This window comes from Rattus norvegicus, chromosome 3 (assembly GCF_036323735.1).
Source record: "Rattus norvegicus strain BN/NHsdMcwi chromosome 3, GRCr8, whole genome shotgun sequence".
NCBI lineage: Eukaryota > Metazoa > Chordata > Mammalia > Rodentia > Muridae > Rattus > Rattus norvegicus.
Window position 1 is genome coordinate 171,700,690 of NC_086021.1, and position 17,759 is coordinate 171,718,448.

Sequence of the window (17,759 nt, forward strand, 5' to 3'; positions counted from 1 at the left end):
TATCCCGTTCTAGGCTAAGGTTCAAACAAAGAGATCACATGGGCGTTCCATGTGTTATGTCTCCAGGACTCTCAATATCACCCGGATGTATGTTTGTGTCCCAATACCTGGGAGTCAACCTAAGACCCAGCTACTGTCAAAAATAAATAAGAACTCTCAAAGATGTCTGCAGATACCGAGAAAGGATGTGGTGTGGAAAAAATTCACAGCCCAAATTATGATCAGGTGAGCAGAAAACAAAGTTAATTTTGAGGAAGTCAAGACCAGCCAATAGCAGGTACTTTTAAAACATTTTTCTGCTGGCTGATAGGATTTTGCTTATGAATTCACTCATTCACTCATTCATTCATTCATCTTTGCTCAGTAATGAAGAGGACAACTGAACTGGCATTTTGAGATGAGTACATGACCAGGCGAGGGGGATGATTCCCAAAAACAGATTCTGTTTTCGTGACCATTTCCAGACCCAAGAGACAAAGGGGGAAGACAGCGGTGTCTGGGGTGTTCCGAGAGGCCGGCTTGGAGGGAGCTATGAAGCAGGAGCTGGGGCCCTGTCTGAGTACAAGGTTCAAGATGGCAAAAAGAGATCAAGGTTGGTAACACTGATTTAAGATCAGCATGAAAGTCAGGCTTGGTGGTACACGGGGAAGCAGAGGAGAAGTGTCTCCAGCTTGAATTACAGAGCAAGGGCGTATATCCAAAGGCAGAGGCTGGAGAGATAGTTCAGTGGTGCAGCACTTGCCTAGCATGTGCAAGGCCTGGGTTTGATCCCTAAAACATGCATACACATATTACACACACACACACACACACACACACACACACACACACACACACACACACTTTTCCAGAGAGTTGAAGGAAATCCCTAAAAAAGATAGACAGAAAACCAATAGAGAGCTTTTTTTTTTTTCCTCAACTGTGAAGTTATTTATTTTGGCTGGAAACCCAGGGGCCGGAAAGCACTACACCTGTATTTACCTAGGAAGCATAGATGCTTCTGCGATCTGTCACATCCTTGGCTTAGAAAGAAAGGTAGTGCTTGAGTGACTACTCTTCCCCAGGCTCAAATTATATCTGGCCACCAAACCATGGTACCTCTGAAGAACCGGCATCTGCATTGTCAGCCGACATTTCCAACAGTGCACAGAGCCATCTAATTACTCGAGTTCTTTGCCAAAACCTGATAGCCTTAAATTTTAACTATTGCCAAAGCGATGAGTAGGGAGGCAACTAGTCTATAGATTTAATTCACAGGTTAAAGAGACTAAAAACCTACAGGCCTTGCAAAAATCCCATGCACCGAAGTATTTTGGAAACCAAAACAAGTCAAGTCACCCGTTTTGGGTGCCTGGTGGTATTCCTGCTTTACAGATGTGGAAGCAGAGAAAGGCCTCATCAAGACCATACCACATACTTCATTTGAAAGCTCTCATCGAAGTAAACAGTTTAGAGACTAAATTCCACAACATTCCACCCACTTTAAGTAGGTCGTTTTAGCACGTTTCAGCGATTCCTGGAGCTAAACAATCATGACCACCTCCTGGTGGTCAAGCATTACCATCATTCCAGAAAGCACTCTCACATCAGCTGGCTGACAGCCCTGCCCTATGCCCAACCTGGGTAACCAATGTTCTCGGCCTCCGCAGGTTTGCCCTTTCTGAGCCTTCCATGCAATGTGAAAGACATAGCATATGATTCTTGAATATGTTTTAGAAGATATCTGCAATTCATTCTCTTTTATTGACAGCAATATACAACTTGAGATGACTATAAGTCATACATTCATGCTCCCGTCTCTCTCCGGACTTTCATTTCTGTCAGGTAGGTTCCTAAGAGTACAAGTGCTTCACCCTATGGCGGGCAGGTTTCGACTTTTAAAGAAATTGCCGAACGAATCACCAGAATGCTTCTGCTGCTTTCTCTTCCGATGAAAGTTTTAAGATGAACCTTCAAAACAACGCAAAGGGCTCTGCGCACACCCCGCTGGTACGCAGAGGCTGGACATATGAATGAGACACATGCTCCATTCAACGCTCCAGTGTGGAGAGGTCCAGCCTACCACCCTGCAGACTCGTGTACATTAGTGGCTGACTGAATAGGGACCCCCAGGCGGCTTCTGAGCAGCCCTCCTTGTGCGTGTACGTGCGAAAGGCCAAGTGAGTCCCACTGAGACTGGGGACCACTCACACTTTGTCCCTCCATCTCTCTGCCTCATTCATTCCCATCCATTGAAATTCACTTTCAACAGACCCAATGTGTGTGTGGGGGGGGGGGGGTTGGAGGGTGTCTGTGTCCTGTATCCAGAATCCTCCCTTGGCCTTCTGTATCATGTTTAGAACCTACAGCTCTCAGCCAAAGACAACAAATAAATCAAATTCTAGTCTCCTCTCGTCTTCTCTCTTCCCCTTCCTCTCCCTCTCCCCTCCTGTTCCCTCTCCTATCCCCCTCCCCCTCCCTTCCCTCTTCCTCTCCTATTCCTCTTCCCTCTCTCCTCCCTGTCCCCTGCCTTTGCTCTCCCCAAGTAAATAAAAACGCTCAGCAAACCCACATTAATTTCATGACCCCACCCAGTCACCCTGGTTCACCTGAACTCAGTGCTATGGATCAGGAATTGCCACTCTCAGTTTCAACCACATCTGACTGTTAAACCCTTCCTTCCTCTCCCACTTGAGGAGACGCCACAAGGCACCCTAACTGCCTTCTCTTAGCCACATGGTGCAGGCTCCAAAACCAGAACCTGAACCTGGCCTTGTAAAGCCCGTCACACCTGTTGGACACAACATGTTCCCATAGCTCTTTAAATGTGTTCCTCGGAGCACCACCGCCTACTACGCCTTGGTCCTAGTCCTTGCTTCCTTATCAGCGTCACAGATGCACCACACGCTTCATTTCCAGGGTTCGGAAGAGGCAGGAGCAGAGGTGGGGGACAGAGCTTGACCTCCTCGAAGGAGGAATGTGTGTGAAAAGGTGGTAAGAGGAAATGGGGATAAACCCGAATACTTTAACCAGATAACCTTTTTAAGTCTGTGCCAGTTCAAAGGTCAAAGGGCCATTAAAACATCCCTTCTACAAACCGGGGACAACCAAACTGACTAGTGTCATCTGCTGGGACTTTACGTTTGAAATGTCTTCCTAAAACAGTAACAGGGAATCAAGACCCCCCCCCCCCAAAAAAAAGAACAATGAATAAAGGATGGGGAACTAAAAAGCATCTTGAAAGTCCAGCGGCCTCCTAGTCAGTGCTTTGCCTGGCTCGACATGAGCCCCTCGGCCCCCACTTGGATACACAGAGAAGCAATGCCAGGGCGAGAAACACTCAGCTCCCGTTCTTGACAGAGTACCCCCTCTTCTCTCTCTCATGCATCTTCTGGTTCAGTCCTCACAAAAGTCAGTGAGGCAGCTCTAATTACCCTCCCTTTGCAGATAAGAGCTGAGGGTCTGAGAACATGAACCGCCTGTCCAGTGTGGTACAAATGGCAGATGTGGGATTCAAACCAGGAACGTTGGGCTCCAGTGCTCAGACTCCAAGCCACACCGCCTCCCAAACACAGTGCTCCTTCCCCACCCTGGCTGCTGCGAGACTCCACCATCTCTTCATCATCATCGATAAATATTTATCAAGGACCACTGTCTACATAGCAATGCTCTTGTTTCCACAGCAACACGCAGCCAGAGAGTCAGGGGAGTATCCCGTGCTTAAAAGGACGATGCTGTAATATCCTCTGATCATGGCTCTGAAAGGTGACAGTTATACTACTACAAGAGAAGCCATCTCAGCTGGCAGCACGGAGCCCGTGGAAATGTGCTTAGGATAAACAAGAAGGAACCGAAATAAAAGAGAAAGATACAGACTGTAACCCAAGAAGGCGGTCTGTATTTATTTCATGTTTGTCGTTGCTGGGGCAGGATCAAAGCCAGGTTTTCACATTAATTGTTCTGGTATTAGGAAACAAATCGAGCAATCCGGGACAGAAAGTAAAATTCAACTGTACTGAGAACGGTTCCCTAGAGGTATCTGGCAGCAATTATCGAGTTAAATGCCTACACTGCTTACAACTGCCACCCGGAGTCGGTCCCCATCAAGATCTGGCTTTAACTTGTAAGACTGAAACCCACTGATAAATAGACTAATTATCCCCTTATCTGCTTACGTAGTCTTCGCCTTCCCTCATCCCAAATTATGTGTTCTGTTTACCAACTATTGTCAAAGCACTTTTTTTCTTTTACTATAATTCCTCGCCAAGAAAAATTGTGGTGGCTCGTGAAACACAGGCTGGAGGAAGGAAGGAGGACATTGCCTTTGATGACTGGCTTCTGACTCTGACTTTTGGGCACTGTGACCCACAGTTACAGCAAAGCCCATCATCCCTCAGTGTCCTAGATGCAAGCTTACAAATTGAAATTGCTTCCGAGACCGGGGATCTTCAGATCAAAGGAATATGGTGAACATACTACAGAGTTTTAAAATGCATTATTTACTCAGACTTGTGGAAAGTTTAAAATAAGATACTTCAAAAGAGACCCGGGCTGTAATCATACTTATAGCAAATTTGGATTCCGACAATACCACAATGGAAAATAAAATAAGAAGAGAAGTCCGTTTTAACAAGTCAAACAGTTGCAGAATCAACGCGTCGACAATTACGGATATTCCTAACGAAAGACCCGGAAGAATCCAGCTTAAACGATCTAGTTAGCAGAAAGTAGAGGGATAATGAGATAGGTATAGAGAAAAGATCCCCATTTCTATAAATGAACGGAGCTTAGAATGCACCAAGTCACCAAGATAAGCTAATCCCACTCCTTTTAGGAGCCCAGGAACAACGCAGCCGCTTGCTAAATATATGCTATTGTAGCTTTGCAAAAGCTGTGGGCCCAGGTAGAACCAAAGGAAACATATGGCGCCTTCACAGTCGATTTCTTCCTAAACTGTACTCCAGGATTGCTTTTCTTCCCGGTGTGTTCCGAACAGCAAACAAAGAAAAGGTGCTTCCTCCTCACACTTCTCTAAATGTTTTAACAAAAGGCTGCTGAATAAACACATTACTCATTTAAAAATTGAACCGAAGTTCTATCCCTGAGATGAAAGCGGCTCGATTTGCATTTAACAGCTGTGGGCGAGCGCCACCTTGCGGGAGTATGCGGAACCGGCGTGCGTTTCAGCCCTGGACAGCTTTTTGGAGCAGGTTCTGGCTTTACAGCTGCTACTCAAAAAAGGTCTGTGGGATGTGTTTGATCCCGTTTCTGCTGCGGGAACGTGAGTACTATTAACGTGCGGAGACCCCGCCAAGCCTTAGAAGACAGCAAAAATCAGAATCATAAGTCATACTCGGGTCCCCAGGACTGCCCCAAGCATCCGCCTGCCAGCTCCCTGACACAGGACACATAACACAGACCCCAAAGCGAGAGAAACAAGAGCCTTGAAGCATCTTCAGAATGATGCTTTGGCCGCCTCTTTTCTCCCCCCTGTCCTGGTCTCTTTCAGCTTCAGACACCTCAAAAGGAGCGTCTTCCTCGCTCAACTTCCCTGGCACGAAACAAGCCGTCCCTTCTCATACGTCGTGTGTCCAGTCTCCATTTTAACATCAAGTCAGGGAAGAAAACAGAAGACATTTCTAGCGGAATGCCACTCCAGCGGCTCTTCATCTCAAAAGCAGCCTGTTTAGAGACTTCCAGCAGGCTCACCGCCTTTCTTTCCCTTTCTTCCTCCCCTGATTTCTTGTGTGAGCACAGCTGTTGCTTAGCAATCCAAAAGGAGCCCTTTCCTGAGTCCTGCTGACACGCCTCAACGTGCCCCCGACCCTGCGACACCAGCTCAATGTGGTCACTCCGAAACCAACGGTGCTAAGAAACTTCGAGGTGATTTTGAACTTGGAGGTATGCTTCCCCTTCTCTCCTTCCCTCTTTGGGGGACTTCTGTATGGAAGCTCTACCAGTGGGGTTATAGTGATGGGAGAGACCCTCGGTAGTGGTCTCCTCGGCTCAATTTGCCAAGAAGACACTAGGCACTCTCTGGGGAACTAGCTACCTGCTACCTGCGTATGAGCAAGCCGAGTGTCCCGAAGTTTTCAGAAGCCCACTAGCTCACTGATCAAAACCACTCCACTTAAAGGGCCTTAGCAGAGTACTGATTACTCTGGACAGAGCCACAAGGTGAGGTAAAGGCTTAACTGTGTGGGTCATTCACAGGAACACTCCCATGGGAACCCCCAGCGGCTAAGGGCTGGCTAAGGGGAGCGGCGTGTTTAGAACAACACTGGATGATCTTCAGTGTCTCCCAGGAGAAAGGAAAAGCCACCGCCCTGGCAGCCTGGGCCTGCTAGGGACCTGTGCTCCCCACTCCAAGAGCGCGCAGCCCAGGAAGCTGCCCGGGTGACAGTGCTCCGCGCCAGGCGAGAAGCGGCGCCTCCTCCCGCCACCCCGAAACACTCGAGTGACAGGTTCCGACAAGTGGGAGGCAGCAAGTGGAAATATTCGCAACAGCCGCGGAAAGTTACTCCCGCCTGGGGGTGGGGGAAAGCGGCAGGAAAGTAAGGCAACGTGGGGCCAAGGGGGACCTGGCGCAGGACTGAGCACGCCTGGACGCAGCAGCTGCGTCCGGAGGCAGGGACGGGACTCCCACCGGGTCCTGGCATCCCCTAGCCACGGTACCCAACTTTCTCTTCCCGGGCCTGGGGAGGGCGAGGGGACCGGGGGAGCTCGGCGGGCGCACTCACCTGCGGCGCTCTGCGCTCCGGCGCCGGGCAACGGCGGCCGCTGCAGCCCCAGGAGCAGGAGCCGGAGCAGGCAGAGGGCGAGCGCGCCAAGGCTCCCCATTCGGACGGCGGGCAGCTCAGCCCCTTTCCGAGGGCGCCAGGGCCGGGACTCGGGCGGGCGCGGGGCGGCCCCGCATCGCCAACGCGGCTGCAGGCAGTGCGCGCCGCTGGGCTCCGGGGGCTGGCTCCTCTCCGGCTGCGGGAGCCGGCGCCGCTGCGCTCCGAGCCCAGGCGCGGCGCGAACTGAGGCGCGAGGCTGGGCGGGGGCGGGACGCGGGGGCTAGGGGGCGGTGTCCCCAGAGTCCTAACGCCGCCGCCGTCGCCGCCGCCCGCCCGGGCGCTCCGCCTCGGCCACGCACACACACCCTCGCGCGCACGCCCGCCCGCGCCTGGCACACGCCCGTGGCTGCCACTCGCGGGCTCCCCCACGCACCCTCTCCCAGGCTGGCGGGCTCGGGGCCGTTCGCACACTCAGACGCGTACACACATCGCTCTTGCACCCACAGGATCTGCGGGGTATTCGCCTCTTCGCCCCGCGCCACACCACCCAGCTGAGCATCGTCTTCAGGCTACCCTGCGGGGGCGCAGGTACGAGGCGATGGGGGGAGGAGAGAAACCTGAAACAGCCTTTGAAGTAACGAGGGGAGAACAGGTGACTGGAGGGCAGTGCGGGGAGGAGGGAGAGGGAGAGGCCCGATCAACTCTGGATGCTGCTGGGCTGTGAATTGGGGGGGGGGGGGTGCTTCTTCAAAAAGCTAGGGACAGCCGTTGAGGGTTCTCCTGCGCACCCTAAAATTCTCTCATATATTCTTATTCTCCCTTTCCCTCCCTCTCTTTCCTCATTCCCCATCATCTAGTCACCGGTCCAGCACACCCCACCTTCATCACAACACATCTCTTTCTCTTGTCCCTAACCCCGCCCTACACACACAGGTGCGGGGATCCCTCCCCCTTCTCTAGCTGCCTCCCTTGCTCTCCCTTTCTTAAGAGATGGAATCATAAAGCTTTTCCCTTTTTCTTCCTTGTCTGAACAAAGACCCGGTTGGGGCTGAAGGCCTAAAGACATAGATCACTGGGCAGTGCCTGTCACAGCCCACAGGCCTGGGCTCAGGGATCTCATGCAAGAGACAGCCACCAGGGGAGGGATGTGAGCCTTGTACATAAAGACCATGGATACGGACACCCAAAGGTGCTGAGGGATTCCTACTTTGTAAACACTTTGCAACCTGCCCAGAGCCCTCCTTCGCTTTAACGTGTTCCCCTCTCTCACTCCACTCCCTTGTTGGAGTCCCAAAGGACTGAATCGGACGGACAGACAATTAGGAATCATATGGAAGTCAAACACAGCCAGAGTCTCCAAAAGTGGGGCGCCAAGGGCTCTGGGTAGGAGTCGCTTTGGCAGAGAACATACACGGGAGACTCACTGGTACCCCAGGTCTGCCGAGGTGGACATTTTTATTGAACACAAGCCCATTTATTTCTCCCAGCCCACACTTGTAATTCCAGGCTAATGCTCTGAACCTGGCTCTGAACAACCTACTACCACCTCCACAGCCTCCGCTTTCCTCAAGATAAACACAGGGGCCAGCCCATTGCATGACCAAGCGCCTCCCACACTTCCCTGTCAAAGCACTCTCCCAGGGAAGAGGACCCCCACAAAAAAAAATTCTGTTGTTTAGCCCTCGCTCCAGGAAATAGGGTTTGTGGTCTGTGTGAGGAATCTAGGAGTCAGACCCTTTGAAAGCTACCTTGGAGGTCCTAAAATTTTTACTAATATTGACAGTGCACTTGACTGGGTGTCATAGCCTTGGCTGTTCTCTGGTGACACAGGATGATTGCCCCTCCCCCCGGAGGGAGGGGAGAATAGGAATAGAAGATCCCTTCAGCTCAGAGCTAAACTACCAACTGTTTGATCCACCCTACCTTTATCCAGGCCCAGCCCTAAGTAAGTGGGTTAGAATGCAGCCTCTGAAAGGAAACCAGACTCCAGCCCACAGCTGTGATTGTCCTGGCTGATGGGAGCATGGGGGGAGGGGGCCAGGAGAGAAGTAGGAATTTCTAAGCTACTAAGGAGTTTGGCCTCCTGCTTGTAACTTCTCAGGGTTCCCTTGAGCTCCTACCAATCCATTCCCTCTCTCGGGCATTCTAAGTATAAAATAGCAGGACATCTTCTGCCCACGTGCCATCCCTTAGCTCCTGAGCCCATGCTATAGGATGTTGTACCACTGCAGCCAAAATTCCAAAATCTGAATGGGGATCACATGGCCCCAAGAAAAATAATCCAGTTTCTTGGTGACCAACGAGCAGAATGTGACCTGATCACAGGACCAGGTCTGCTTGCCCAGGTGCACGATCCCAAACCTGGGCCCTCTTGGGTTTTGTCCCAGAGCTGTAGTTCTCAGGCTCTGTGCTCCACCTACTGACTGGGAAGCTTTGGCATCTGGCCTCACTGCCACGCTGCGCCAGACCATTCCCTCTGCCTGGAAGGACCATGTCCCATCACTTCCCCTGGTAAACTCAATTAAGTTTCTCTTTGAGACATTTGGTCAGCAAACCTGTTGTCAAGGGCCCCTATCCACATCACCTAGGAGATGCTATCTCTCCATTTGTCTGTCCTAGAAGACAGTTCCCACAATGCATCCTTACATTTCACCCAGGGCTGAGGGCAAAGGAGCTTTAAGAAAGGAGGAGGGCGGATCATGCAAGATCAGTACTGCCTGAAGTCTCTCGCCTCAGAACCAGCTAGAACCTGCTTTTTCAGAGGGCCAGGGTCCAGAGAGTTCTAGGGTCAGTTCCCTACTTCCTGCATTAGCAGCCCAGAGAGGTGGGGTGTATCTGGTTAGAGAGGAGAAACAGCCATTTGACTCTGTCTGCCTGCCCAGTGTGAGTGTACCTTGAACTTGGCTGCTAGCTCAAGGTAGGACCTGCACCAATGCTAAAGGAAGGTAGAGCCATGGGTATCCTATGATAGCTAGAAGGAGTGGCTACTCCACCCAGCATCCTCCTCCAGTGCTACTGACCTGCAGGCCTTTCTCTTATCCTCTGGAACATTATTCCATTTACCCTGTGGGGTGCTTGGCAAACCTTTAGAAGCCTTAGTTTTCCAATCTGCATTAGTGACTTCCCTTCCAACCCCAGAAGGGATCAACACAGGAGTATTCAGATGTTGTCACTTCAGGTCTCTTTATCTGGGCAGTTTTCAATGAAGAGGAAAACCTGGTGCAACCCTGGCGGCACTAGCTGTGCGCTCACAGTGAGCATGGGTCCAAGAGGCCAAGGCCGCAGCCTGAGCAACAGGTGTGACCTATGCCCTCCCTCCGGGAGGAAGCATGCCGAAAGAGAAGCCACAGACACAGTAAAGCACACAGACACGGGGCTCATCTCCAGACTCCTATCCCAGTGTTTTCCAACCAATCTTACGTGTGTAGAAAAGCCAGCAGTGTGGCCCTTGACATACCCACCTCTTATGTATGAGGAAAAGGAGACTCAGGGAAAACAAAGGCCTGTGTGAAGAGATGCTAAGTGTTTCCTCACATGCTGGGGGTAGCCTCACTCTTCTTTCTGGGACACAAGTGGACACTTGCTACGTAGCTTATTCATGATTTCAGTCTGTGTTTAACAAAATTTCAAGTGCTCAGAGGCCGCCGGTGGTGAGTAGCAGCCAAAGGCTGCAGCTATAGAAAACTCTACTAACCCTGCTTATGCCCAAGGTTGCCATGCCTCTCCAAAATCTGGCCCATTGTCTATATTATAAAGTTTCACTGGGGTTGGGGATTTGGCTCAGTGGTAGAGCGCTTGCCTAGCAAGTGCAAGGCCCTGGGTTCGGTCCCCAGCTCCGTAAAAAAAAAAAGAAAAAATAAAGTTTCACTGTGTTGCAGCCATACATAATTCTTGACAGACTTCATACGGATACTTTTCATATAAACATCTGTTAACAATGTTATGGAGCAGAGGTGGCCAAACCATAGGCCATGACTCATGTCCAGCCCACTGCTTGGTTTTATTAGCACACAGATTCATTTGTTTGGCACATTATCTTTGCATGGGCAGCCATGTCATGTCTTTAGCTTCATGGACAAAGTGTGCCCTCTTTTACGTAAAAGTCTCATAGGACAGGCTGACAACCACTGACCTAAAATTCACTTGCAAATGGGATATCAAGGAGAAACTCACTCTCTCTCTCTCTCTCTCTCTCTCTCTCTCTCTCTCCCTCCCTCCCTCCTTCCCTCCCTCCTTCCCTTCCTCCCTCTCTCTCTCTCTCTCTCTCTCTCTCTCTCTCTATATATATATATATATATATATATATATATATATATATGTCTCATCTATCTATCTCTCCCCCCTGTGAACACATTTCAATATAAGTTTTCAGTTCCTACCCTAACCCTTTGGAAATACTGGAGGTAGAGCCCGGGAATCTTTGCACTGGACCTCCTGCCAGGTGATTCCCATACAAGCTCAAGTTGGGAACCCACGTTATAGCACACTCCTGCAGGAAGTGCCAAGAACTTATAATTCATAATTTCATAAACCAGGATGCTCACAGGCTTTCATGGGGAATGGAAGAGTTCGAAACAACGTCAGAAGAGAGGCCATACGCTGCTTGATCTTCCTGTAGTGAAACCTCTGACAGCCCTCACACAGAGCCGTGCCAACCAAGAGATGCCTTCGTGGATGCCCAGGCCCCACCGCCTGCGGGGTCCCCCACCCACCCAGGAGCTGTCAGCGTGTTTGAAGCTGCCTCCACACATAAATTCATGGACCAGCTGTCTCTTTTAGTCTGCTCGCAAGATGAAACCATTAATAGATGTCAGACGCATTGGCAATGATCTCTTCATTAATAATTTCCTCCTTTCTGAGGGGAAAAAAAATTAGTAACAAGGAACCATCAATAATTCAGAAATACAAGTTAACCTTTCTATTAGCAGAGTCGCCGTGCACACAGTACATACCCAGAGCCAGGAGTTCTGGATCGAGTCGTGTTTTGATGGTAGGGATATTAATATGCATTGATGCTGTCTGTCAAGACAGAATATAAATAACCCAACCGTAGCTTAGAACTCACGGCTGTGCTTCAAGTGCGACCTTCTGACCCAGCCACTTGGTTCTGGAGAGGCAGGAATCAGCCAATCATCTTGCTGTCTAAGAGAAAGGCCTCTATGAAGAAATCCATTTTTAGCTGGAGGTCCCTGTGACGAGAAAGATTTCCCCTATGCCCAACCAGCCCTGCTGCAGGATGATCCCCTCCTGCCTGCCTAGGGTTCTTCCTCCTGTGAACAGGCAGCCTGGACTTAAAACACTCAGACTTCTTTGAGAGGTTGGATAGGTTCCAGGTAAGCACTCCAATTCCATACACCCCAGGCCTGCCCTGCCTGGCTCCTTGGTGCATTTGAATGACACCCTCCCCAGGAGGTCTCAGCACCTGCCCTTCCTCACCCTCCATTCACTATCCCAGCCACCACAAGCCAGGTACTTTCCCTCTCCAAATCTGTTTCCCCATCTGTGAAATTGAAGTGATTATCCCCACCTCACTGAGCTGATGTGAGAGTTAAGAAGGTAATGAATGTGAACACACCTAGCACAGGGTCTGGTCCACTCAAGAGATCGGTCTCTTCCTTCTCTAGAGTCCGAGATTCACTCTCCTACCCAAACTTGACTCCTAGGCCAACTCTCCCAGACACCTGGATGGCAGCGTAGCACGAAGAGCCAGCTGCCTTCTCCTCGAGCCAAAGCATGGGTACGCGGTCCAGACCATTGGCGAGAAGACCTGGGCATCCTGAATTTACAGCTCGGACTGCATCTCTGCATCTCGCCCAAGGGGAGTCTATGAAGCAGCTGCTTCTCTTAATTAAAAAGGAAACAGAAGGGTGAGCCACCGAGGCTTGGCACTCATTCCCCTGGACACTGCTGGACAATGGGGGATGTCCCCACCAACAGGGGACCTCAGCCTCAGCTCAGGCTGGGAGACCACACAGCACACTGGGGACAGGGTCATGTCTGGGTCTTGCTTCCAACCATGTGGCTTTCCTGATAAAATTAGGGAGAAAAAGCCACAGTTCACGTGGCAGCCTGGTGTGCCCCAGAGTTGGATATGCAAGTATTTATTGATTGACTGTGGTGGGGGGGTTGTTTGTTTGTTTTTGTTTTTTGTCTTGTTTTGTTTTTTGTTTTGTTTTGTTTTGTTTGAGATAGCCCTGGCTATCCTGGAACTCACTCTGTAGACCAGGATGGCCTTGAACTCAGAGATCTGTCTGCCTCTGCCGCCTGAGTACTGGGATTAAAGGTACACTCCACCAACACCTGGCTACATAACTTTTTAGAGTCCTAAAGTTTCTCAGGATTCTACAAGACCCCTGACTACAAATCCGAATTCTAGAAGGTTCCAGGTAAGGATAGAACTCATTACAATAAAACCTGACCCTGTTACTCCTGTCTGTACACTGAACTCCACCTTTAGCTCCTGGTTGCTTCTGTTTGGATCCTGCCCAACCCTTCTCACAACCATGATGGACGTTTAGAAGACACTCCACAAGTGGTCACTCATCAGCTTAGAACCCACACTACTGCCCTGCTGCCTACAGCATGAAGTCCACAACCCTAACAACAGCCAACTGGATCCTCCAGTGGCTGGGCAGCCTGTCTTAGCCCTCCCCTCCCTAACAGCCTCTCTCCAGGGAAGTCTTGATCAACTAGAGAAGGAGGGGCATTGGGGTACTGGAATAGCCTAGGCAAATGCACAGAGACTTAAGAGTATGTGTTCAACGGTCCAGGATGTACTGAAGGCTTTTACTAACACTTGTCCGTGCCCCAGTTTTATTTGCTCTATACCTCGTTCAAATATGTCCTTTACTCCAAGCTGTACAAGACAGACTCCCATCACCTCCCTCTGGGCCTTTGCCTGTGCAGTCCACTCTTTCTGTATGCCAGAGTCAAATTCCTTATCTGGGCATCCAACCCCTTCGAGGATCAATTTGGGACATTGTCTGTGTGCTAGGCTGTCTGAATTTCCCTTCATTTCATTTGTAGCTCTCCCATTTCTACAATATGTGAGAGTGCCAGTGTGTATCTCTCACACACCCAAGTCTCTGACACCAAGCCCCAAAGCCTTGACTAACACTCGATAAATGTTGCTTATGACCACAGCCAAGTCTACCACCCAAGATCAAATACATTTAGGATGTTATTCCCAAACAAGAGTATCCATGCCCATTTATAGATGTGCAAGAATGCCAACTCATCAGAAAGGACCCATAGTCAGGGTCTCAAGTATACACAATGAGGAGTTCCAGGGTAACATTTTCCAGATGTCCCAAATCCTAGGGAACAAGTACTCTTGGTAACAACTCAGTTACAAACCCAGGACTTCAGGGAAAAGCCTGGATGTTTGTCCTATATGTCAGATTGGGTCCAGGGAACTCTCATTAAAGGACACCAACCCAGCAAAGATTTTACTGTGGTCATATTGCCAGAAACACATTACAGAAAGCAGCCATGATGAAGGGCTCAGAGCCTTTGGTAGCCTGCCTTCCCGTGGTATGGAATATTCTCCCAGTGTGGAGTTTTCCTTTCCCTTCCCCCCAACCACCCTTTTACTTCTCGCCTTTCCTCTCTGTGTCTTAGTTCTCCTTCTCTGTGTGAGTAGTTGGAGAAAATGGACAATGACCTCTGTGAATACAGTCTTCACAGATTGGTACCCTCATGATGAAATGAGACTTCCCCGAGCTGGAAAGATATCTCTGGGGGTGAAGGACCTGAGTTTCATGTTCTGCTTAGAAAAGCAGAGCTGTGGGGTTGGGGATTTGGCTCAGTGGTAGAGCGCTTGCCTAGCAAGCGCAAGGCCCTGGGTTCAGTCCCCAGCTCCAGGGAAAAAAAAAGAAAGAAAAGCAGAGCTGTGGGTAGGGGCTGGCACAAAGGCTCAGTGGGTAAGGGCACTTGCCTTGCAAGCCCAGAGCCCTGAATCTGATCTGAAGGGTCCATAGAAAGGTATAAAGAACAGACTCCACACAAATGTGTCCTCGTGTGTCATGATATCTGTTCAAGTGTGTTCAAGCACACACACACACACACACACACACACACACACACACACACAGAGTGAGACTTCATATACTGCTCTCCCAAACTCTATCCAATAAACAGACCCAATGAAGACACTAATTGGCTGATTTGGTTCATACTCTACTTCTAAACGGATGAATTTGCCAAGAGAGGGGGAAGGGCACACTACATCCAGCCAACCTAAGTAATTATCCACCTCTAGGTACCATGGACAGCCTCTATAATGGCTGAGCCCACAAGACTGACCAGAGCAGGGAGGATATTTTTCTTCAAGCATTCCAAGACAGTCTAGTACCATCAATTTACCTCACAAGTCAGAATGCCCATAAACCCCTGTAGTATGTGGTGAAAATATGTAGTCAGCTAGCCAAGTCTGCACCCTCTTTCTCCTCTTCTCCATTTAACATGCACCCCCAAACTCCATACCCACAAAGGCCACATGATTTCTACACAGTCTCCCTTTCTTCTAGCTACACCGTGGATGCTCTCTTTTCAAAAAGGTTTTCAATCAGCCAGTGACTTCACAGTGAACTCAATAGAATAAATACAGTTCTTATGTCCCAGGAAACAATTGTTTTCTTAAGAACTGTTTTATTGTGCTATGTAGAAATAAACTTCACCCAGCATGCTGGCAGTGAATCTGTCACCTGTCCACGTGATCCGGCTCAGGGAACAGTAGAGAACTCTCAAGCTCAGAGATGGCTAATATCACGGGCCAGGCTCCATACGTTTAGTCAAGCCATTCTCCCTTCACATAAACCGTCAACAAATCATTATTCAAAAAGCTTAAAAAATGGTGATAACTGAAGGCAGCTGGTCAAAATGGATGCGAGGAATTGAGGTTGTAGACTTGGCATATAAAAACACACAAAAACCTGCCACCTAGAGGCACAGAGATGAGCAGCCTTATCTGCAAGCCTGTCTCCAGAGTGGCATGCTCAGGGGCTGGCTTGAAGACAGGGTGCCCTGTGCTTTGAGTAGAGGACTGAGCTTTTCAGGGGTGTGTAATATTCCTTCACTGAAAACACTATAATCACTCTCTGCCGCTGAAGTCCAAAGATGGGTCATCTCCGGGCTCTTCATGTTGGTTCTGCTTCCATTTCTGAGCAGTTGGTAGTCAGGGGTTCCTGTGTTCTTGTCCTCAGCCATGTGGTCTTTCCATAATTCACCTCCTGTTCGCAATTACAGGAGAGGAAACTGAGGCACAAGATAGTCAATAAATAGAGGCTGCTGCTGGTTTTAAGTTTTATTTTCCTCTCAGCAGATCCCGTACCTTCAAGTCACTGGGATTGCTCCTCCCAATCATGGCCCAGGCATGTCTGACCACAAGGCATCTCAGAGTCCATTTATCTCAACCCCTTTTTTCATTCTACAGACATTTCTATAGAACCTGGCAATATGCAAAAACAAAGAGGACCCAACTTAGACAGCAACCAGAACCTCTGTACTAAGTGGTGGGCTCTCTTTTCCCCAGTGCAGGAGAATGTGCGGTCATAGCTTGGACTTGGACTGATTTTGGCCACCCTTGCTTTCTGGCCGTCTTAGGCCTCAGTGATGCAAAGCACTGTCCTCTGACCCAAATAACCATCAACTTTATAAGAACAGCAGTGTCTGTTTGCAGAGATCCTCACAGCTGGGCCTGTGGCCTGCTGGCACTTCTCTCACTGAAGGAGGACAGGGCAGAGTTACTGGACTCTTGCTGGAGCTTCCAGCCCCTTCCAACTGTTTGTATGCAATTGAGCCTTAAGTACAAGTGGCCTCAAAGCAGGCTAGAGACCAGGGAAAAGGGGCTCTATCTATGCAGAATTGGGGATCCAAGGCTTTAAACTTTCTAATCGATCTGCTTTGGGATCACCAACATTCCCATGCAGAACCCCTTACCTATGTTCTATACAGAAGCCCAATAAACTTGTTTCCCATGGGGTGCTATTTGGGGGAATCAGGCCCTGAGCTCTTGTCAAGACTTTAGGAGAAGAAGGTGGATGTTATTTGCCTCAGCCCTGGGGAAAGAATTTTGGCAATACTCAACTGCCTCACAGACCACTGGGATGGACTCATGATCACAAGACGAACCCAGTACTAAAAAAAAAAAAAAAAAAAAAAACAATTTTCAAATTGACAAGGGTCAATGCTAGCCCAGGACCTGGTAAAGTCAAAGTCTCTCCTTCTGGAGCCTGGATTTGAGATAGACCAGTCCATCTGTCTACTTCTTGTTTTCTGTGAGAAGACCCTCAGTGCTCCCATCAATGTCTTTAAATGAAATGCATGAAACTGTGCAACCTCTTACCAGTTGCGTGTCTGTATCCCTGATAGGATTCCTAACACAATCGGCAATTGAGAAACGTTAAATATTTCCTCACAGCTAATCATGTGCCCCGCCCCACCCCCATCTCTTCCCTCCTCCACCTCTTCACACAGGAATTTCTTTCCTATTTGAAAGCCAATCTCGCTGGTTATTAGATAGTCTCCCTGCTGTCACTATCAGTAAATTATTAAACAGCTGACCAAGCTTTGTTTTAAAATGATTCTCTTATGAAGCTCGGTGATATATTTGCCATGAATACTGAATGGCGCCCGGGTCTCTAAGGACACAGGAATTATTCCTATTTACTACCTTTAGCAAAATGTGTAGCAATTAGCAGTGAGGGCTTGACTTGGATCACAGTGAGTAGAGACGCCTGTAGCTCGCCTCCCATGGCTTGCTTCCTTCATGGCAATCCCCTGGGAGAAGTCTACTCACCATGCAGGCCATGTCGCAGGGCCTGTGTGTACCCTTGCCTTCCTCACTCCTCACCTCCTTCCTCCACTTGCCACCCCTGTGGGAATCCCTGCCTCAGTCAATTTCCACCTGAAGAAACCTGAGCTGCAGTGATGGCTCAATGGTTAAGAGCTCGAGCTGCTCTTCTGGGGGACCCAGGTTTGATTCCCAGCATCCAACCTTGT

The 17,759-nt window shown here is 49.5% G+C and overlaps 1 protein-coding gene and 1 long non-coding RNA gene across 23 annotated transcripts in view; one reads left to right on the top strand and one right to left on the bottom strand.

Annotated features, from left to right (window-relative positions):
- The window catches only part of Ptprt (protein tyrosine phosphatase, receptor type, T), a 1,098,700-nt gene extending 1,091,697 nt beyond the window's left edge, over nt 1-7,003 (bottom strand). For 17 of the 19 annotated variants that reach the window (XM_039105540.2, XM_039105536.2, XM_039105539.2 and 14 more), the window contains exon 1: nt 6,720-6,849. In XM_039105540.2, the coding sequence (XP_038961468.1) occupies nt 6,720-6,819 (100 nt within the window). In that variant the 5' untranslated portion in view covers nt 6,820-6,849. 19 annotated transcript variants of the gene reach the window in all.
- Nucleotides 5,196-13,055, top strand: LOC120101925 (uncharacterized). 4 transcript variants are annotated; one of them, XR_005502975.2, is made up of 3 exons: nt 5,196-5,880; nt 7,265-7,346; nt 11,294-13,055. It is a non-coding gene; the product is annotated as an uncharacterized LOC120101925 (long non-coding RNA). The 4 variants fall into 4 exon arrangements; XR_005502976.2 differs by lacking the exon at nt 5,196-5,880 and having other exon boundaries at nt 7,114-7,346; nt 11,294-12,091; nt 12,422-13,055; XR_005502973.2 differs by lacking the exon at nt 5,196-5,880 and having other exon boundaries at nt 7,071-7,346.
- Nucleotides 13,056-17,759: the final 4,704 nt, after the last annotated feature.